General features: G+C 41.6%; 1 protein-coding gene across 1 annotated transcript in view; it reads left to right on the forward strand.

Annotated features, from left to right (window-relative positions):
• crocc2 (ciliary rootlet coiled-coil, rootletin family member 2) overlaps nt 1-22,705 on the forward strand; it is a 109,911-nt gene that overhangs the window by 49,902 nt on the left and 37,304 nt on the right. The window contains exons 4-14 of the mRNA XM_065273692.2: nt 3,382-3,549; nt 3,721-3,804; nt 3,976-4,082; nt 7,563-7,707; nt 8,176-8,261; nt 9,186-9,392; nt 11,420-11,516; nt 11,670-11,759; nt 13,541-13,672; nt 14,579-14,778; nt 22,319-22,501. Of these exons, the coding sequence (XP_065129764.2) occupies nt 3,382-3,549; nt 3,721-3,804; nt 3,976-4,082; nt 7,563-7,707; nt 8,176-8,261; nt 9,186-9,392; nt 11,420-11,516; nt 11,670-11,759; nt 13,541-13,672; nt 14,579-14,778; nt 22,319-22,501 (1,499 nt within the window). The remainder of the gene's footprint in view (nt 1-3,381; nt 3,550-3,720; nt 3,805-3,975; nt 4,083-7,562; nt 7,708-8,175; nt 8,262-9,185; nt 9,393-11,419; nt 11,517-11,669; nt 11,760-13,540; nt 13,673-14,578; nt 14,779-22,318; nt 22,502-22,705) is intronic.

Genomic DNA, 22,705 nt, shown 5'->3' on the forward strand with positions numbered 1-22,705 from the left:
GAGAAGGGTTTCTTTGATGGTTGGGGTTAGGGAATGGGGTAGATAAGGGGAATAGAATATACAGTTTGTATGGTATGAAATGCATTACGTCCATGGAATGTCCCCACAGAACATGGAAACCAGAATGTGTGTGTGTGTGCTTTATTTTACGTCTTTGCATCAAACACGTTTAGTAAGCTTTTGTGTTGTAGCAACAAATTGCCTCTAATTGTGCCAAAATAGTTGCAAAGATACATAATCAATAGTGTAGTACAGCTGTTTCCAAAGGAGCCTTTAAACACAGCTGCTGCTGCACCCAATGCCCCCCAACTCCTGACCTCGCCCTCCCTCTCCCGCTCTCTTTCTTTTTGACTTGTCCTCCACCCATGTTTTTTATTTTCTGTTTTAGCTTTCAAAAACTGTCACCTTAACAACAGGCTGTATAACAAGTCCCTGTTCTCTCATGAGCTCTGAACCCCAAAACTGCCCAGAGTCGGGTGCTAGTTTGTCCCACTTTGTAGTATACTGTATGAAATTAAAGCTCTCCCAATGACTGTTGAAAAATGTCTTATTAAGGTTTGGGAAGCCCTTGGCTGCAGTTGGAAACAGTGGGACTATTGTGCCTGCATCTTGTAAAGACTGCTGCTGTTAAGCTTAGTGGTACTTGTGAAGTGTTAGTATGCAAGTTCAGAATTGGCTGTAAGTTGTTTGTATCTGGACATTTCTGTGTTTGTTTCTTTTGTGTGTGTGGGGTGGGGGGGTAAAGGTGATTTGTACCATCTTTCTTTCTCTTTCTTGCTTAGTTTGAATCAGCTGAGACAGCATGTTGTTCATTTGAGAGGAAACATGTGTTTTTTGTTAGTAGGGACTGGGTGTCTGGCACCATGATATCCACTGGGGGTTAAAAAGAGATGGGAGGGGTGGAATGGTTATGGGATGTTGAGATTGAAGATCCTGCAGGAGGATGGGAATAAAGGCAAAAAAACATCACCATTGTGTAAGAAAATCTCTAGACACACTGTCCCAACTCTTTGTTACAAAAATACACACAACCTTGCTTATGTTGAATTGCTTGGCAAACGTCTTCACCTGTTTAACCAGCAGCACTTTTGACAAGAAAGTATTTTGTTTTTTATTTATTTATCTAACAGGGACCATGCCAAGTGTTATGCCAGAGTTATATGCAGTCCCTAGGCACGATGTTGTTACACAAAATTACAGTACTTGAAAACACACAATATAAACAGAGAATTAAAGAAAGATCATACGAAAATCATAGTTTCATCAGATAGAATCAGGGGTGGGACGGTTCACAAAACCCTCGGTTCGGTTCGTATCACGGTTTTATGGTCACGGTTCTCGGTTCTGTACGGTTCTTGATGTTATTTTTTTTTTATTTTTAACGGTCCAGAAATGTATTATCTTATTAATGTATTAATTATCCATAATTTAGGATACAGTATTAAAAAAGTTATATCATGTAATCATGCACAAACTGAATTTGACTTTAAGCACATTATTGGGACCATCTCTGAGGAAAGCCAGGTGAGATTTTGATACAGCAAGAGGGAAGACATTGATGATTTCAACATGCTTTACATTTATTTGGCCAAAAAAGAGAATGTGTATTGCCATCTACATGAACTGATGTGTCTTTTTCAACATGATCTCACAAAAATCCGTGAAATAGTCACGCATTATTTTGCTCAGTTTTGCGTGACATTGTCACGTATTTCCACCATATTACGTGCTCCTGACACGACTTGCTTTTCCGTGACAGTTTCACGTATTGGTTACTCAACTGTTTTTCCTATTTTTAAACAATTGTCGCTTCGGTTTGGGGTTAGATTTGCTGTTTGCGTTAGGATGTCACTTAATGTATTGGTTTATAAAAAAAATTCGTATGCTTTTTAAACCATCGTCGCCTGACGTTGGGGTTAGAGTTGGGTTTGGGTAAGGATGTCATTTTATGTAACAGAAGGTTGTTCTAACCCCAAACCGAAGCGAAAATTGTAAGAAAATAGGAAAAACAGTTGAGTAACCAATACGTGAAACTGTCACGGAAAAGAAGTCGTGTCAGGGGCACGTAATATGGTGGAAATACGTGACAATGTCACGCAAAACTGAGCAAAATAATGCGTGACTATTTCACGTATTTTGTGAGATCAGGTTGGTCTTTTTAGCACACAAAGATAACTTGCATTTATCAAACTGCCAACTTCAGTGTAGCTCTAAGATTTATCACTGAGAAGCTGCTTAAATAATGCAGAGAGTATATGTGGACGAGAGAAAAACATAACGTTTACACCTGTAATATTTAAATCCGTCTCTTTTGTCCACTTTTGCCCACTTCTTTCCTGATTACTTGAGGGGCAATTTATGCAATAAGATCGCGCAACTTTTACACGCCAGCAAAATGAAACTATGCATAAATCAGCCACTTTCGTTTTATCAATGAAAGGTTAAAAATAGCGCTCTTAACATCGTGTTTGCAGCAGAAGTCAGAAAAGACGTAAAACATTGTGTTCAGTACCTCAGATTAGATAAATGGGCGGAGAGAAGGCGGTCACTTGTGGCTGTTCCTACTGAAGTACCTACTGTACTTAATTGCCGTTAAAACAGTAGGTACTGTATAGTATGAATCCTGGTAGTATGAATGAGATTCGGACGTACTACATCCGCCATGTTGCTACATCACGTGACATACTTCGTCATCACGTCATGTCATTCCAGCGCGAATTCAGCCTACGCGTCGTCTTCTTCGTTGGATAACTCCTCTCCCGGGGCATCATGGGAAAGTGAAGTGTCTATCGTATGCACACTGCAAAATCTAACCGGAAGTAGTAGGTCATCTGGGTACTTTTCGCATACTGTTTTTCAAATACTATGTATTCGGATATACTACTAGCTTCGCCTACTGCTTTTCGCGTACTATATAGTTTGGAAGTAGGCGGTTTCGGACGCAGCAACTATCTGAGGTCACATACAGGGGCACAAGGCTACATTGCGCATGCCATGAACCATTGAACCATTGAACCGTGCGACGCACACACGCTCCAAACCGAGACAAGCGAACCGAACGGGTCAGATTTTTTTCATGAACCGTGCCACCCCTAAATCACATACAAGTGGCATTAATTTAATTTCGGATTTCTTAGAGAAATGTAATGTGCCAGCTCAAATACGCGAAATTCATTACAATACATTCCTAACTCTTCACTATTCCAGATGGTCTTGGAGACAAATAGATGGTCTAATAGATTGATAATAGAATATATCACTGTACATTGTGAGGAAATTTTTCAATAGTTTTAATATTTCTCACTTTTTCAATGTATTATTCACTGACACTAAACATATTACAGACTATGAATTGGCCACTGTTTGTGTATGTCGTTGTAGCTGGAGCAGATGCTGTTGCAGCAGTCAGGAGATTCAGACCAGCAGAGTGTGTATGGTGCCGAGCAAGGCTGGCTAAAAGAAAACGGCAGATCTTACAAGTTGAAGCTGCAGGCCTATCAGGAGAGTCAACATAGGCAGGCCCAGCTAGTTCAGAAACTACAGGCCAAGGTCCACTGTTTGATATGGTTTCATTTAACCCTTACAATTTAAAGCTGGAGAATGATAAAGTTATTGGAATATTAATCAAAGAGAGACACTGGATTGGCAAAGCAGGCAATGTGCACCATCCTACAGTACATTGCAGATAAAACTAAGGCAAATGTGTGTTTGTGTCCACAGTTGCTCCAGTATAAGAAGAGATGTGGAACTCTAGAGCAGCAGGTGCTAGAGAAAACCTCTGAGGCGGAGAAACTAAGGCTTTCTGTATGTCCCATCGGAGATATTCACAGTATTAAGGAGGAATTAATTTCTGCTTCACAGAAGTTTCACAGAACCCACATATGAAAGCATAGTTGTAGTTATTTGATTTAAGAAATCAACAGTATCTGCTCCTAAGGTATGTTGTGAGTAAACAGTGTTTGTCTGTGTTCATAGTTGCAGTCTCACCTCGACTCTTCAGCACAGCGTCTACAGTGCTTTAAGGAGGAACACAACCTGGATGTCCAGAGTAAACTGGCCCTGCTGGAAGATGAGCAGAAACGGTGCGAACAAAAGTGATACTGTGTGCTTCTGACATTGAGAGTTAAAGAGAAAATCACAGGCAGACAGATTGAAAAAGAGAGAAAACTAAAAAAAGACAATCAGCCAAATAGTGCACTAAGGAGTTGCAGTTTGGAACCAATAGGGAGTTGTAAATTTTGGAAAATGAGAATGATAAACTTTGTTTTTCATTTGCTAGTGAGACACAGCTCTGCTCCATTTGTCCACTGATAATCAAAACAAGAGCAATATGTCTCAGATAGTTATGCTGCGTTCCAGGCAGGTTTTTGAGCCTGTGAATCACAACTTCAAAACCACGACTTACGACTCAGAACTGGGAGCACGCGTTCCAGGCAGCCTGTAACCCGTGTTTTTCCAACCTTCTACCGTGAAAGTGCACTGGAACGGTAGTCAAACTCGTGACTTCCCACCCGTGAACTCGTACTAGATCGATGTACTGCCAGTTCAGAGTCGTGAGTCGTGGTTTTGAAGTTGTGATTTACGGGTTACAGGTTGCCTGGAACGCGGCATTAGTTAAAAAATATTAAAACGCTGAACGACTCTTAATATTTCCAAGGTGTCACTTTATTCCCCGCAAGCCAACATTGGAACTAAATAGCCTTTAAAAGAATGGGGTGTCAAAAACAAATGGTTTTTATTTTTTTCAAAATTATCACAGGATTACTCGCCATCTCAACCAAATAGTTTTTACGGCACTTCATACAAAGAGCCTGCCAACCTACTCTCCCAGATGCCAACCTTTAAGTTAAGATTTACTGTGCCACTCTCAACTAATTGAAGTACTGTAGTTACGGCACACTCTGGGCCATCTGGCTGACAATCTCATTTATTTTTAACCTTAGTGCCTCTGTCAAAGTCTGTACTGCAGAGTGAACTTCATCCATTCATTTGCGGCTCTGCACACACTCTTAACACAGATTATTTAATTTTCTCTGTGAGAACTTCATGCTACACTGAGAATTAATGCTAAGCAATCTGCCTAAGGAAGAGTTTTCCTACAGCATTTATAATGTGTTCCAGAATTTATCCCGGAATTGTTCGATTCTGGTTCATTCACACTGTCAGTGATTTTTCTGGAATTTGTGTGTGCATTCACACACATGCCATAAAAATCCTATAAAGACACAGGACGAGACAGGATATGTAATGTAATTGGAATCATGCACATTGTGGAATATTTTCTGCAATGTGTTAAGTATGCTTATTATCTATGATTTCTCTCTTGAGAAACCATGCTCATATTGTAAAATAATATTTTATTCCGATTTGTTCATACTGCACACTGTTCCATTAAGCTAGCGAACAATCTCCGCTTCAGCGTGGATAGTGACAAGCTCCTCTCTGCTTCATTCAGTGTCATTTTTTTGTGTGTCTATAAAAATTGAATGTTGTGCTTTTCACAAAATTAAGAAAATATACATAATGCGCGTTCTTTTATCTCTCCATCGGTGACGTCTTTTCAAAAACGCATCAGAAAAATTACTGTAACTTAACGAATACTTTTCATACCATCAGAAGATAAATGTCATGTCTACATAATGCTTGGAATCTCTTTAATCGCTTATGATGTAAGTGAAGTCGTACATTGCTAATACTACTGTACATGATTTCACTGTATATGGTGGAAGTGTGGTAATTTTCTTGTGGACTTAATAAAATCTAAGATTGCCAATTCTTTTTACAACAAAACCCAGCACCATGTTTTCATTCTTGACGTGATCTTTATAGGCTACTGTATGATTGTTAATTCGACTGGATTGCAGATTGAACTTGAAAGCGCGACGTGCATATCCGATAGTGCGCGTACACAGCCAGAGCTTAACGACTTCATTTTCGCGTCTTTTTGGCTTAAACGGACAAATGCTCATAGTCTTGGTGATTTTCATACTAAACATTTAGTTACTGTACGTCTTAAACGAATAAACATTTTATTGCATTCGGTCTTAGCCTAACCTGTTGAAGTCTCTCTGTTATTAAAGTTAATTAAATATCAAAAGAAAAAAGAAAACTTTTGCGTATTCTGTATCTTCGTAAATAAAGATTAATCCAAACATCCTTTGTGTTGAGCTCTGCTATTTGAAGTAAGTTTAAGGTTTATCATGGAGTTTAGATTTCCTGATATTTTGCTTCATTAAAGGGATAGTTCACACAATGAAAATTCTGTCATCATTTTTACATCCTTATGTTGTTCTAAACCTGTACGAATTTCTTTTTTATGATGAACACAAAAAATATATTTTGATAAATGATGGTATGGACACAGCTGTAACCATTGACTTCAATAGTAGGAATAAAAACAACATGATGGAATTCAATGGATATACCATTAATTGTGTGCTTACCATCATTTATCAAAATATCTTCTTTTGTGTTTATTAAAATAAAATACAGGTTTAGAACAACATAAGGGTGAGTAAATGATGACAGAATTTTCATTTTTGGGTGAATCCCTTTAACAGACAGTAAATCAGATGTAAGAAATACAGTAGAAAGATTTAAAATTCACCCTTATTATGTTTACATCTAATGCGATCAAAAGATTCATTTATGCTTTCTTGATACATGGTTACATGTCATTTTCTTTTATGGACTATGGACCCCCTAAAGTAGCTTTGGCCACCCCCTGGCCACCCCATTAAAAAAATTCTAGTTCCGCCACTGGTAACGGCCTTATGTCATTGAGACGACACATGCATTCTCACCATGCCACAATCCCAGGAATCAGGATGCATCATGGGATCAATTTCAGGTGGTACTTGTGTTCACACAGAAGGCACTCTGGCAATTTTATGTACAATTTTCTGGGGTCATCAGCGTGCTGTGTGAAAGTAAAATCACAACCTGAAAAATTAAGTTAATACACAGATTAACCTGAAATAAACCCTTTAAATTGTTTTTTTACCTGGTATCTAGTGTAGGCCTATACAAGATATAAACCTATTTTGTAGCCCCAAATCAGCTACCAGCTAGGGTGGTAAAACTGTTTTTTGGAATGTGATAGCTGGTTGACCACCTAGTAAAAGAAGTTACCTTTTAAGATACATTACCTGAAACTAATATTTGATGGCATCTTTCTCCCTCTGTTACTCACCACTTTGATAATCACTTTGTCCACCGGCCTCACTGCCTTACACTCTGGCATCAATCGTAAATGGGTGGATTCTGCCATAAATGATGTAAAAACCCTGTAAACTATTTGACACGCATATCTGGCAATTAGGCTTCAACTGACATGGACTTTATAAAACTGTCAGGCACATTCCCTTCTAAGGGTGGCCGGCAACGCAGAGTGTGACATGGATTTTATGAGCTTGTAAACATAGCAGCAGATAGAGGCCGCATAATGGAGAAACAGAGGGGGTGAGATCATGCGAGAAGTTTAGAAAGTAGATTTGGCCTGTGGATTAACAGATGGAGGTCACAGGCGACTGTTTTCTGAAGCAGTGCCATTTATTTCACAGGTGTTCTGGTTTGAGCCAGGTCAACGCGCTGCTTCGAGAACAACTAGAACAAGCTAATGAAGGCAATCAGGCACTGACGGAGAGCCTGCAGAAGGCACGAGAGGAGGCGGAGCAGAGGGACATGCGACTGAGGAGGGAACTCGAGGTGAGGTGGAGAAAAAGGGAATGAGAGCAAAGGAAGGGAAGATCTACGGTGTATGTTTTTATCCAAATCCAACGTTTAAGGAAAATCTTTCCTTAATCCAACCCAATGAAACTCAACTCTGGAACTTGTGGAATTCCACCCTGGTGCCTGTTTTGTCAGTCTGGACACGGCCTTTGTTTTAAATCATTGTTGTGATTTTCTCAGCTGTTGTTTCCTGTGAAAACATTCCAGTCGATTGGAAAAAAGAGTGAGAATTCATTGCTCTGCGCAAACATCTGCTGAAATTACGGAGTTTATGTAGTATTATGTCGCACACAGTCAAGAATATGTATTTGCGTATGTACATCTGCTTTTTAATTTTGTATATGTGTGCATGTGCGTTTTGTAGCATATTTAACCTGATGTACTGCTGCCCTCTTTTCTTTACACAACCTCCTGACCATATGATCAACCCCATGTATCTCCCAGATGAGTACCTCCCGAGTGCGATCTCTCTGGCGGCAGGCTTCACTTTTGCGAAGTTTATTCAGCCAGCTGCGGGCCTTTGCTGATAGGTGAGTTTAATGAGAGTGCAGCCAGAACTGGCAAAATGCAAAAGTCAGAGTAACATCATGACCCCATACTTTTCAACCCACTGTCATTTATCCCGGGCCAGGATCAAAGTAAAGTGGGTCACATGGGTCTCCCCTTAGCCTTTACCACATCCCTACAGGGAAAAATTATGGTTAGATTGTCCCTCAGATTAGCCTTAAACCATCCATCAGAGCCAAGCTTGATGAGAGCTCGGCCTGTGTAGAGGCTGTGATCATTGTTGAGTAATTTGCTGTAAAATGAATTACTCAACACATGGACATAGGAGAAAGCGTTCACGACCCTTACTCAGACACGACACTTTTTAAAGAGTTTATTCCCAGTTCACAAAATGTAGCCTAAGGGGTTGTGTACACCAAAACTTTTACGCCCGCGGCCGGCGCATGTTTTCAATTGTTTCCAATGGAAGCTCGGCGTTTTTCAAATAAGCCAGCAGCTAGCGGGTTTTTTCCGCGCTGAAAACCGGCACTCTGCGGTTTTTCCGCGCTCGGCACTGAGCGTCGAGAGTTGAAAGAGATTCAACTTTGGGAGAAAAGCGCCGCTCGTCAATGTCAGTTCTCACACGGCCGCCCAATCACAGTGGAGGAAGGCCGGGACATTACCAAAGCAACCAACCGGCTCGCAGCTGAAGTATCACAGCTACCAAAGTGCTCAGCTGAAGAAAGCTGGCACTCAGCTGAAAAACAGCTGGCATTCGGCGTCCTCAAGGCGTTTTCAGCCGCGTTTAAAAGTTTTGGTGTACACAGCCCCTTATAGTTTCAGCCATCTGGTTTTTGTCAGTCATGAACAAAACATTTTCTTGGGATTGTTCTGAACCTAGAACATGCTTTTTGGTTGTTTAAGGAAATTTCATTGCCCTCCTTGTAATTCTGGCTTTGTGCTTACAGGAATCTGTCAGACATGCGAGCAGAGTGTGCAGTGGCTGGCCGTCATCTTCATATGGCCTGTGTGCAATTGGAGACCAGCATGAGCCAGCACAGTACCCCCGCTAATAACAGAGTATCTGCACTGGAGAGTGAGCTGAGAGACAAGCTTAAAGAGGCTATGCAGCTGCAGGCCCGCTTTGATGCAGAAAAAGTCGAGCTTAGCTCAAGGTCTCTACAACATGTCTGTCTGTTCACACACACATGTCCCATTCATTTTTCATCTAAGTAATATATAAGTGTCATCATGTATGTTACAAAAATAATTACTGTATGTTATTGGCGGCCAAGGGAAATTTTGGTATTTTGCAGTGTCACATACATCAGCACATATCCCTAGATGAATACAATGCTTTGAACTTAATTATTTATGTCCTGAACTCACATCTCCTATGACTCATTGTGCATTGTCTTGAGTGTTGACACACAGGGAAGGTCAACATGAATTGCTTCATATATCTAACTATATATTTGGCACGCCAAAACTAGAAAGAAGGGAAGGTTGTCTTTATGTTTGCAGTTTGGTATCAACTGCATTCTTCTATTACTTCAGTAGCCTCTGACATTTTCTTCTGTGATCGGATCCATGAATCTGACAGAGCAGTGTTTGGGTCTTCTGATGAATGTAGTCATTGAAGCTTCTCTCTCCTTGATCTTTTCATCAGTCACAGTTATAATGAAGAGAGCGGTAATCCTTCTCTAATGTAATATATTAACTTTTAGCAGAGTTTCAGTTTGAAGTAAGGGAGGGTAGATAAATGAGTATCAAATAAAAGCACTGTGAGTGCACTAGTGTTTTTTTTTTCAACAAAAAAAATAAAAATCATTTTTAGATAATTTCTTTCTGTTGAAATGAAACCTCAAAATACCTATACTGTAAAAAAAAAATGTTGGTTTAATTTTGCCTTAAAATTTCAACTTAAATTCAACTTAAAAATATTAGTTAACTTCTTAAGATCTCAGAATTTCTCTGAACTTTCATTTAAACTTACAAATAACACCTATTTCAAACAGATGCATCCATAGTATGATAAATATGTTAAAGAGCAACTATTATCCGATTTACAATTTTACATTTACTTTGGTGTTGGTACATATTAACGATATGCAAAAGGTGCAATTTCCAAAGTAAACGATGATGAGAGTTATCATTTCCAATGTAACTCTCTTTTCTTGGACTACAACAAACACACGGATTGTAGGCAACACGGATTGTAGTTTACTTCCTGGGCCGGTTGGAGTGTGCACGACTGTCATTTTCATTATTCCGCCTGCTTCTGAAATACAGCCTTTAAAGGAATAGTCTACCCTTTGGCCAAATTAAACTATGTTATTACCTCAACTTAGACGAATTAATACATATCTATCTTTTTTCAATGCGTGCACTGTACAGCACGTCGTGAATGTGTTAGCATTTAGCCTAGCCCCATTCATTCCTATGGTACCAAACAGGTTAGGCTAAATGCTAACACATTCACAACGCGCTGTACAGTGCACGCATTGAAAAAAGATAGGTATGTATTAATTCGTCTAGGTTGAGGTAATAACATAGTTTAATATGGCAAAAGGGTAGACTATTCCTTTAAGTAGTCTATGTTTCATATGTAAAGATTTTACTGCTGACTACACCATTATTAAAACACGGGTTTTGTGCAGTTCAGAGTGGCACTTGTTGTTTGTCGTCTCTAAGATCACAAATGCAGAAATGGTTTTAATGTTTTAGTAATCCTTACCTTACCAATCTGTTACGTTCTGCTCAAGCCGTGCTGGCAAAGTTGATCAATCAGCTTGGTCATCTGCATTTGGCTTGTATTAATAGGGTAGTAAAGACAATATTAACTCCTGTCAGTATTGCAATGGGAGCTAATCTTCAAAACATGGTAAGGAGTGTCACCTTTCGGGCTGACGTCAAAGGTATTCAGGCCAATCACAACGTACTGGTAAGCTGCCCAATCGGGGACACGGTGCTTTTCAGATTGAAGAGCTTTGGAACAAATCAGAGCGTTTAAGGAATGCAGGGATATCTGGAGCAACAAAAATGTATGGTATGTGGAAAATAATGTGTTTTTGAACCATAAACCACGCGAACACATTGTATTATACCAAATACACAAAATGACATAATTTTTAGCAACGAAATAGGTGCTCTTTATAATATGTATGCTTATTCTGACATATCTGTTCATATGTGTGTGCAGAATACTGGAACTGGGTGAAATGGTAAAGCAACTCAGAGCACAGAACAGTGAGAAGGAAGGGAATCTGAAAGCTCTGCAGCACAGTTTGGACAGGAAGGTAAGCCCACTTATGAATAAAGCAGTGACACAGCAGAATCATGGTGTAACTTTAAAGTGTAAGTGTAAATCACTCTCTTCCTTTTTGTGTGGATGAATATTTAATGTTTGGTGTATCATGGCTGCTCTTTGATCCGAATGCTTTCCTGCACAGGAAAAAAGTTGGTGTGAGGACAGAACCGAGAGGGTTGCCTTACAAAGCGAGATTAGCAGTTTGCAACTGATACTCCACAACATAAACAAGGTTTAGTGAACATGACATTTTAGCCCAGATGTACAGTACTAAACATGATAAATAGTCCTTCAAAATTAAAACTACCCACAAAGTGTTTTAAACCTATAGAGGTAAATATGGCTATGTAATGTCAGAAATAAACTTTTCTGTTCTGTCGCTGGGGTGGTACCTTAAGGTACTAAACATACAGGTATACTAAACATAATAAAATGTTGTACCTTTTTGCGTACATTACTGAACCTTAAGGATCTATTAAAGCAATAAGCCCCAAGAAGCAGTGGGTTACCAGTGCATTTTATAACAGCTAAGGGGCGTTGTTAAACCTCCTTAGCTGTTATGAAATGCTCTGTAACCACACTGCTTCGCGGGGGTTATTGCTTTTATAAAACGGTTACTTCATATGCATAACGTTAGCGAGATTTTATAAAATAAAACACAAATAACCTGTAATTATATTAGTACAAATATTACTCGTCTGCCAAACAAAGTAGTTCCTCAGAATCAAGTGTGACTGAAACAGAGCGCCATTCCCAACCAACACAGACACAAATACAAATGCAAAGACACAATGAAAATATGATTTAAGACTGTTGTGTTTATTTTATAAACCAACATTCATCTAATTTATACATTAAAATTTTTATTGTGCAACTGTTGAAGTGATGATCAAATATGCTTGGAAGCATGCTTAACTCTTTCCCCGTCAGCGTTTTGTTTTTTAAGTTGCCACCCAGTTTTAGTTTAATGCCTTGCAGAAAAAATGTTTTCTTTAAATAAACATAAAATATCAAATGAAAGAACAGACCATCCGCTTTCAAACTACAACAACAAAACAAGTTTCATCCTAACTTTATTTGTTCTCTTATCAGCTCTCAGATTTTTTAGCTAAAAGCGGAGATAATTCCATTTATGTGAATAACTTTTGTAAGAGATCAGATTCAGAGCCTGATCAAAATACGCTGTTTTTAGTGTGTCAGTGTTTAAGTTGGGTAAGATCGCCACCCAGTGGATAGCGGAAATATGAATTTGAGGTAGAAACTCCTCAGGGAGCGTTTTCTCTTTATTGATTAGATGACTCAACAATATTTATTGACATGTATCTGGATATCGCCATAATTGTGCAATTGTATACAAATTAAAAATATGATTAAAGACTGTGGTGTTTATTTTCATAAATCAGTACGCAGCAACAGTGGCACAGTGATACTTCTGTAATGCGGTCTGAACCGTGGGTTTACCAGGCTATTTTATCACGGCTTAGAATGCGTTTCAACCAATCAGAATGAAGAACCAGAACTGCCCGTTTTAAAATAATTGTTTTGTACCTCTTAAATTTAACTGGTGCAAAATTATTTTTTCAAAGTACAACATTTCAATGAGTTATATACCCATAAAGGTACAAAAACTCCTGACAGTGGGGCAATATTATTAGTGAATAATGACCTCAAATAAAGCTATTGTATAACTAAAATTTTATATTACTTCAATAAATTTGTTATGGTGTCGTTTGTCCTTTTTTTGTGTGAGTGAATGCAGGCACTGTAAACTGTAGCAAATGCCATGTAACAATTCATTCAGATTTATTCCTTGGGTCTTAAATTGAGAGAAAAAAAAACTTATGAGTTACTTGCATTTAAGATGAGTACTGAACTAAACTAATTGTTATTCATGTTTTTAATAATATTAACATAATAATATTAACATTAACTTACTTTCAAAATTGTTTATATTGAAGATTTTTTTTTTAATTGGTAATATCATTGTCAACTCTTTCTCATATTCTCTGTTAGGTGGTTTGTGAAGAGAGTTGCTCAGAGTCTGCAAAAGATGAGCAGGCTTCTCTCACTGTTTTCTCTTCTCAACGAGACAGTACTCTGATAGCTGTGCAAAAAGCCCTCTTACAGAAACAGACACAAATTCAGGTAAGCAAATTCAGGAGACACATTATTAGCTGTTATCACTACCAAAGCATTTAGCTATTTTAAAAATCAACTGTGTAATTCCATCTACATATGAAGAGTTTGGTTCCGATATGTAATAATTCCATTTTGACAAATTTCGGTAAAAACGTGTTTTCTTTACCAAGAAAGTGACAAGATGAAAACCCATATTTTCTATTACAAACTTTCACATATCATCTTTAGGTTATAATAACATTTTAAAAAATCAATTCCTAATCAATTCCTGCCGTCTTGTGAGAACAAGCAACAGCCGGCATTTTCCTGTCGTCTGAGTGGCTTATATTTCTTCCCTGCTGCAGAAAACCACCACAGGTTTATCCATTCCAACAATGGTATTATTTTGTTTTTCTTTGTTTGTTGATCACAAAGTACAAAGTAGATGAGCGAAACTAGGATTCCATGTGTATCCAATGCACCGCCATTGTTGTTTACATTGCATGGAATGGTGCGCTGTGATTTGTTGAGCAGATTTATTGCATTCTGCAGAGAAGGATGACTGCCATTTATCGCGTTTTGAGAAAAAAGGGGAAAAAATGACAGAATAATACGGTGGATATCGGATTTTGTGTAAAATTAAGAATGTACATTTTAATACTGACCTGATACAATACTGATTTTGGTGATAAATATTTTTTTGATGATGTTTATCGCGTTTTGGAACCAAACTCTTCATATGTTAAAACACTTTCTCCTATCTTGGTCAGATTTTAAGAGACACCCGTGTAAGGCATTTGTAGGTTAATTTCCTTTGAAAATGTGTGTGTTATCAACTCTTTTCTTTTTAGTAGTTTACCCCGTTAATGGAGAATATATGTTGATATTTACCATACAACTTCACAATGAATGGCATTATCTGCTCACCTTAAGGATCTGCAGGCTCGTTCAGAGGCTTCATTAGAGCAAGTTGCTTCCCTGCGAGGTCAGCTGCATGAAGTAGAGGATGAACGCAGAAACCTGGAACAAAGAATCCAGGAGTTGGAACAAGAGAACCAGCTTTTGGAGAGAGCTGAGGAGGAAAGCACCAGAGATACCCAGAGATACCGCATCTCACTAGGCAAAGTCACCAGGTAAAGTTGGATAAAAAATTGCAGAAGTGTTGATATAGTTATAAAATGTGCTCCTGTATAGCTCGGTGATAGAGCATTGTGTTAGCATCACAAAAGGTCAAGGGGTCGTACGCAGTATACCTTGTAATGCACTGTAAGTCGCTTGAGATAAGTGTCTGCCAAATGCGTAAATGCAAATGTAAGGTAAATGTGACCCTGCATGTGAAATCCAGACTAAACTCTCATAATCTAGATTAGGAGTATCAAAATTAGTTTTCAGCCATTTATTTCAATCTTTGCATGGAATTGCTCAGTTCAGTTTTAAAAATTGTTTGTCTGTTTAGGATGATTTTATATGAAAAACAATAAATCACTAAAAATTACTTTTAGTCTGTGACCGACCTATTGGGAACTCACTAGAGAGACCTATTTGCTTCAAAAAACATCCAAAGAGCCAATGAATGTTGACATGTATTAATGAGAGGCAGGTGCAATGCATAATCAGCTTTTTTCGCTTCGAAAACCTGCAGCAAGCTGCTTGTGAGAAGCTCCTCTCTATCTGGGAACAGGACTGCGTGCTAAGAGATCATTGGTCAGCGGAGGCTCTGCAGTTTTATTCTCACTTTTATTTTGAGTGTGTGCATTGCCGTTTTCCCTGTGTGATTTATCCATCTCAGCATTAAAGAGCAGTTTCCCTTAAAGAGCTGCACCCGTTAAATTTGTGTTTTTTTTTTAAAGAGAACTGTTCTCTCGTGTACATGGGTGTATTGCGTCTATTTAAAGATGCTGTATTGCCCATGTATTTCTGAATGTGGCAAATATATGGGACCCGCGGACGGTCACGATTGTTGCCTCTCATGCCTGGGCATTAAGCACACTGAGGCAGCGTTCGTGGAGGAGTCATGTTCCCATTGCGGGAAAATGACCCTCGCGGATCTGAGAAAACGGGTCCGCTATCTGAAAGATACCATCCAAGCCCCCTCACACCTCATAAGGGGCTGGTCCACCAAAAATGGGACCACTCCTATCCCTCTGCTCTCTCGAGGATGACCATATGTCTGTAGCTGCATTAGAGGGGGGCGTCACTCTTTGATGCCGGCTTGGATGTGTTGCCACCTTCGGGGCAGGTTGCACGCCCATATCCGACCCGGAGATGCTTGGGCAGAGGTCAGCTTGAAGCGTATTTAACCTCCACCACCCGAACTCTCCCCACTTTAATGATTGGTTTCACCCACATTTCCAACAAAATAGCAGTTACCCCTTCCATCTCCAGATCTCTAGAGGACTTTGGGTGCTACAGGCCTCTTCCTCTCCTCTGTCATCAGCGGGTCTGCCACAGAGCGCACACAGGCAATCACCTCCGTCCTGCTTGGCTGCCCCTCTGTGGGTACTTCTGTAGTACCTTTTATTCTGCCCAGATGCGCTTTAGTTCACCCGGCATCCCCCCAAGTTTTCCGGAATCCACTTCAGTGAAAGATGCAGATGCACATATCTTGCATGCAGAGATCACGGTAGATCCTGTCCCTCCTGCCGACATGAAGTACCCACAGGTTTTACAGCAGTACTTCATAGTACTCAACAAGGCAGTAGGTTAAGACCGATCTTGGATTTGCGCTTGTTGAACCGTGCACTTCACAAGATTCTGTTTAAGGTGCTGTTCCAGAAAAGCATTTTTCAATGCATCCGTCCCCAAGATTGGTTTTCAATTCAATTCAATTCAATTCACTTTATTGTCATTGTAGTTCCAGAGAACAGCAACGAAATTACGTTGGGGCATCCAACAACAATCATGATTACATAAATTAAGGTGCACCAACACCAGGACACAGAGTGATACGGTGATATAGACATAATTAATACACCCGTGCAAAGTCCAATGAGGGAGGATGAGAGAGCCCGTTAAGCAACCTCACAGCATGAGGATACAGGCTGTTAGCCAGTCTGGCTTTACTGGCTCCAATAGACCTGTACCGCCTGCCTGAGGGCAGAAGCCGAAACAGTTGATGAGCTGGGTGGTGCCAGTCCCGTATAATGCTGTGTGCTCTCTTTAAACAACGAGTGTCAAACAAAGTACTGATCTCTGGGAGAGTAACACCAATGATTCTGCCCGCTGCTTTCACCACTCGTTGGAGCGCTTGCTGAGGGGCCTTGATGCAGCTGGAATACCACACCAGAAAACCATACATCAAAATACTGCTAATGGCACAGTTGTAAAAATTGACCATCAGCTGTCTCGGAATCCTAGCATTCCTTAGCTGCCTTAGATAGTAGAGGCGCTGCTGGGCCTTTCCTACCACTGCGATGGTGTTAGTTCCCCAAGACAGGTCCTCAGTCACCAATACTCCAAGGAATTTGTAATGTGGCACCCTCTCTACCATCCCATTGTCGATAGAGAGAGGAGAGTGATTGGGCCTGCCCTTGCGGAAGTCCACTATAATCTCTTTGGTCTTTTTAATATTCAACTCCAGGTTATTGTTAACACACCATGATGCTAGATGTTGGACTTCAGCCCTGTAATCCTCCTCATTGTTGTTGTTAATGAGTCCTAGCACTGTTGTGTCATCAGCAAATTTAACAATAAGATTGGAATGGAAAGTAGCAGAGCAATCATGAGTGAATAGAGTGTAGAGCAAGGGGCTAAGCACACATCCCTGGGGAGCCCCGGTGTTAAGTGTAAGGGCAGAGGACGAGTACCTGCCTACTCTTACACTCTGTGTGCGGTTTGTCAAAAAGTCCACAATCCAATTGCATATCGAATTGCTAACGCCAAGATGCTGTAGTTTGGCTCGGAGTTTAAATGGCCTGATTGTATTAAAAGCCGAGCTAAAGTCGACAAAGAGGAGTCTTGCGTAGGTGTTCTTATGCTCAAGATGTTCTAATAGAGTATGCAAAACGATAGCGATGGCATCTTCAGTCGACCGGTTCCGTCTATATGCAAATTGGTGTGGGTCTAGTGACATTGGAATGAAACTCTTGATGCGAGCGCTGACCAACTTCTCAAAGCACTTAGCCGGAATGCCGGTTAGTGCCACCGGTCTGTAGTCGTTCAAATGAGTGGCATTAGACTGCTTTGGGACAGGAATTATTGTAGCTGCCTTAAAGCAGGCAGGGACCCATGAGGAGGAAAGTGATATATTATAAATGTCACAAAAAACGTAAGCTAACTCTGCAGCACAGTCTCTCAGCACTCGACCCAACACTCCATCCGGTCCGGGTGCTTTCTTGGTGTTAATGCTGCAGAGGACACGTCGTACCTCATGAGTACTCAAGACTGGGGCAGGATCAGTGGAGGGGAGGGGGGGCAAAACAGGATCCGTATTCTCCCTGTCATAACGGGCATAAAAGATGTTGAAGTCCTCTGCCAAGATGTCAACAGCTGAGGAAGATGTTGATTTGTTCTTATAATCAGTGATGGCCCTGATGCCCTCCCATACCTGCCTGGGGTTTGTGGAGTCATTAAAACAGGCTTCAATGCGCCTATGATACTGTTGTTTGGCAGTATTGATTCCTTTCCTTAGTGCAGCCTTGGCGTTCCTATATAAATCAGGGTCCTTGGAACTCAGCGCTCTATCCCTGGCACGTAACAGTTGTTCAACTCCGCGTGTCATCCAAGGTTTCCTGTTTAGGTGCACCCGGAAGTGTTTCCAAGATGTAGCATTATCCACACAGAAATTAATGTAACTCAGAACAGTGATGGAATACTCATCCAATAATTCGCGGGTATCCATACCCTCCCCCTTGAACACATCCCAGTCTGTGCGATGGAAACAGTCCTGTAACACAGGGATGGCGTCCACTGGCCAGACTCTCGCAGACTTTGTCATAATCCTAGCGTTCTTAATCTTGGGTGTATACCGTGAGTGTAGCAGCAGTGAAAGATGGTCTGACAGACCCAGGTGGGGGTAAGCCTGGGCCCTATATGCCTCTGCAACATTAGTATACACTTGGTCCAGTGTTTTATTTCCTCTAGTAGCACATTTCACATTCCGATGGAATCCGTGAAGAACAGTTTTTAAGTCAGCATGGTTAAAATCCCCAGCGGCAATAAAAACAGTGTCCGGGTGTTCTATCAAGCTGTTGTTAATGTTGTTGTGAACCTGTGCTAGCGCTAGCTTAGCATTAGCGTCCGGTGCGATGTAAACAGCACAGATGTGAACAGCAGTGAATTCCCTCGGAAGATAGAACGGCCTGCACTTCAATAGCAGAAGTTCCACCTCTGGACTACACAACATATTCATGACAGTAACATTTGTGCACCAAGAGTCGTTAATATATATGCAAAGTCCCCCGCCGATCTTCTTACCAGAGTCTGCGGTCCTATCGGCTCGGTAGGCGGTCCGTCCCGCTAGCTCGATAGCAGCGTCCGGAATGTTGCTGTTCAGCCAAGTTTCGGTAAAAATCATGCAGCAACAGTTGTAGATAATCTTTTTTGCTGCTATATGTAACCGAATCTCATCCATCTTGCTGCAGATTGACCGGGCGTTTGAGAGAAAGATTGTAGGTAGCGGCGGTTTAAACGGATTAGCCTTTAGCCTGGTCCATACACCGGCACGCTTGCCCCTCTTCAGCCGCCGCTCACAGCGCTTCCTCCGTCGGCCTGCTCCTGCGGGGAGCCCGCTAGCTGGTCTGGCAATCTCAGGAGGAATGAGAGCCTCGGCTGATAAGTGATATGCTCCAGTGTTCAGGTACAAGAGTTCAGAGCGGCTATACTGAAGTGCCGCTATACTAAAAATGTGCGATGTAATACATAATACCACCAAAAAAGTGAAAAAAACATGATCGTTGTAGGAGCTCCTGGCCGCAGCGACTGTGCGCGCCGCCATTTCGCCAGTCCACAAATGCTAATTTGCAGCCAACACAGGCAGTTTATCTGCTTTGCATCAGAGGGGCGGGCATATCAGTACAAAGTCTTATCCTTCAGGCTGTCTCTGTCTCTCCGTGTCTTCACAAAAATCATGGAGGGGGCCCTTGCTACCATGAGAGAGCATGGCATTCGCATCTTCGCTTATCTCGATGACTGGCTCATAGTACAATACTGAGAGATGCTTTGCGAACACTGAGATTTAGTTCACGGACCTCGTCTGGATCTTCAGGTCACGACCGAGTCCCGAGGAGGGCATGGCTCAGGGGAATGAACAGAGTTAACATCACACAGGCATGCCGGCGCACCTTCACTCCGTGGTCAGACCCCTTGTTTCTCCGGGCTGGTGGAGCACTAGAACAGGTCTTCAGGCATCATGTCATATGCACGAATGCCTCCACCATGCGGTGGGGAGCAAAGTACAACAAGTGGCAACTCCACCCCCAGACGGTCTAGCTGATTTAAAGATTTGTTTGCCTCCCCAAAGACGTCCCACTGCCACCTGTTTTACTCTCTGACCAGGGGAACACTGGGTTCAGAGGCACTTGGCACACTGCTGGGTGTGATGTCTTCACAAGTATGCATTTCCCCCAGTGAGCCTGCTTGAACAAATACTGCAAAGTCAGGAAGGACGAGGAGCGCATACTACTAGTGGCTCTAGCCCCCCACCCCCGGCGGATTCTGCTGAGGAAGGACCTTCTTTCTTAGAATGGGGGCAGAATATGGCATACGGAGGTTCTAAGTGGCTTACTCCAGGAGGTAGCTAACACAATCTCTTCAGCCCACGCACCGTCTTTGAGACACTCTTATGTGCTGTAGTGGAACCTGTTCGTTGAGTGGTGTTCCTCTCTTTGAGATGCCTGATCAGTGTTGTGCTTTCTTTCCTTCAGCAGCGTTTGGAGAGGAGGCTGTCCCCCAGTGTAACACTAAAGGGCGATTTATAGTCGTGCGTAGGTCCTACGCCGTAGCTATGGCGTAGGCTAACCGTAGCCTGTGCTTAGCTCTGCGTAGGGTTAACTTGCTTTGCTTCTTCTTCTGTGACTTCTTTTGCTGCTTCTGTGGTTACACGCATGATTACTGCCTACCAGCGGTCTGCGGGTGTGTTTGCACGTCGACGCGGACGACGCTGCACAAGTATAAATTAAAACTGACCTCCACCTACGCCGTAGGACCTACGCACGACTATAACGAGCCCTTAAGACCCTGGCCACCCTACGTGCCCAAGGTTCCCACCACTCCTTTCATAGATCAGGTGGTGAGCCTGCAAGCGCTGCCCCCAGAGGAGGCAGACCCATCCTTAGCTTTGTTGTATCATGTACACACTCTGCGACTGTACGTGGACCGAACATGAAGCTTCAGGACCTCAGACCAGCTCTTCATCTGATACGGAGTAGCAGAGCATATCACACTGGATAGTGGACACTATTGCCCTTGCACATCAGAAGCAGGGAGTGCCATGCCTGTTAAGCTAAGGGCGCACTCTACTAAAACATAATTTCCTCTCTGGAATTGGCTTGCGGCTCCTCACTTCACATAGATATTTGTAGAGCTGCAGGCGGGGCGACACCTAACCGTTTACTAGATTCTATATTGTTTTTGTGGAGCTGGTTTCTTCCCATGTTCTCACCTCAAACCAGTAGAAACACTGAGAGCCCTGCTCATTTGTTGGCCATTATTGTGCTATATTACTGCCATAAATCCTTTATTGTAGTATTTGGTACTTCCTCCAACGCCCTTGGCAGTCAGACATGGCGGAGGGTCTGCTGCCAGCTTTTCATCAGCTAAATTCTTGAAATGTTAAGGCTGGCATTCGTATGAGGACCCCTAAGCGGGATCTCTTACGGGTAATGTGTGTGGAGTAAAAACTAAGCCCACGTTTTCCCTTAGCAGAGTTGCCTCTGCGGTCTCTGTACAGGTGTAGTCTCATTAGAAAGCCATATTGTAAATTGCCACATAAGAAACCTCTCAGGTATTTGACTCTGCAGCGTTCCCAGCTACCGCCTAGGTGGGTACAATTCCCAGTGTTATCTAAAGGTTATACTAGTGGGTTAAGAAACAAGTTGCGTAACACCCTGTTCCACCTACTCAGGGCAGGTTTATGTAGGGCACTGGAAGGGGAAGCACCCATGGCACTTTGCAAGGGATTCACAATACGTCGGTCACCGACGTGACGTCGAATTGACCTACTGAAAAGGAAAGTTTTGGTTACGTATGTAACCCTATTTCCTTGAAGGAAGGTAACGGAGACGTCACGTACCATCACCACGGTTTGCTGTACCATTGTTGAGTCTACCGGGCACTATATACTCTGCTTTCTCAGCAAAAATAGCTGATTATGCACCGCACCTGCTTCTCATTATACTCGCGTGGCGGCGCCGGCAGATGAAAATATTGCATGGCAACTTTCCTTGGCTCTTTGGTTGTTTTTGAAGCCGATAGGTCTCTCTAGTGAGTTCCCAATACATTGGTCAACGACGTGACATGCCGTTTTTTGGGGGGGTTTTTTGCTTTCCTTCAAAGAACAAGACAGTCTTGATCAATTTTGTTAATGGATTTGGAATTGAATGTGTACTGTTTTCAATATTTTTGATATAAGGAAATAAACTCTATTTATAAAATGTTTGCACTTTTTTATAAAAAATGTAACACCACTGTATATATACATAACATATATCCTTGTCTCCTTATCTCTTTTGCTAGTGGAAAAGGAGAGCTGGAGAGGCAGCTTTCGGTCCTTCAACAGCAGTTAGAGTGTGCGCATGCAGAGCAGGAAAGTTTAAGAAGCTCCTCTCTGGATGTTCAGAGACAGAGAGACCTCCTCAGGCAGCAGAGGGAGGACCTGGAGAGGCAGCTGGCTCGAGAACGTTCTGAATCTGAGAGAGGGTACGGTATTGCGAAACCATAAACCCCCAAACTTCTTTCTTGGCCCTTGTTTGTTTCCCTGTCCTATTGTTTACAGTCAGTATCACTAGCACATGTTGTCCTTAAAGTAGCCTTGAACCAAGCCAAACTTGTATTGTTTACCAAATCCATAAAACATGAAGATACATAATGCATTTACCTTACCAATCAGGTTAAAAATAACAA

Source organism: Paramisgurnus dabryanus, chromosome 7 (assembly GCF_030506205.2).
Source record: "Paramisgurnus dabryanus chromosome 7, PD_genome_1.1, whole genome shotgun sequence".
Classification (NCBI taxonomy): domain Eukaryota; kingdom Metazoa; phylum Chordata; class Actinopteri; order Cypriniformes; family Cobitidae; genus Paramisgurnus; species Paramisgurnus dabryanus.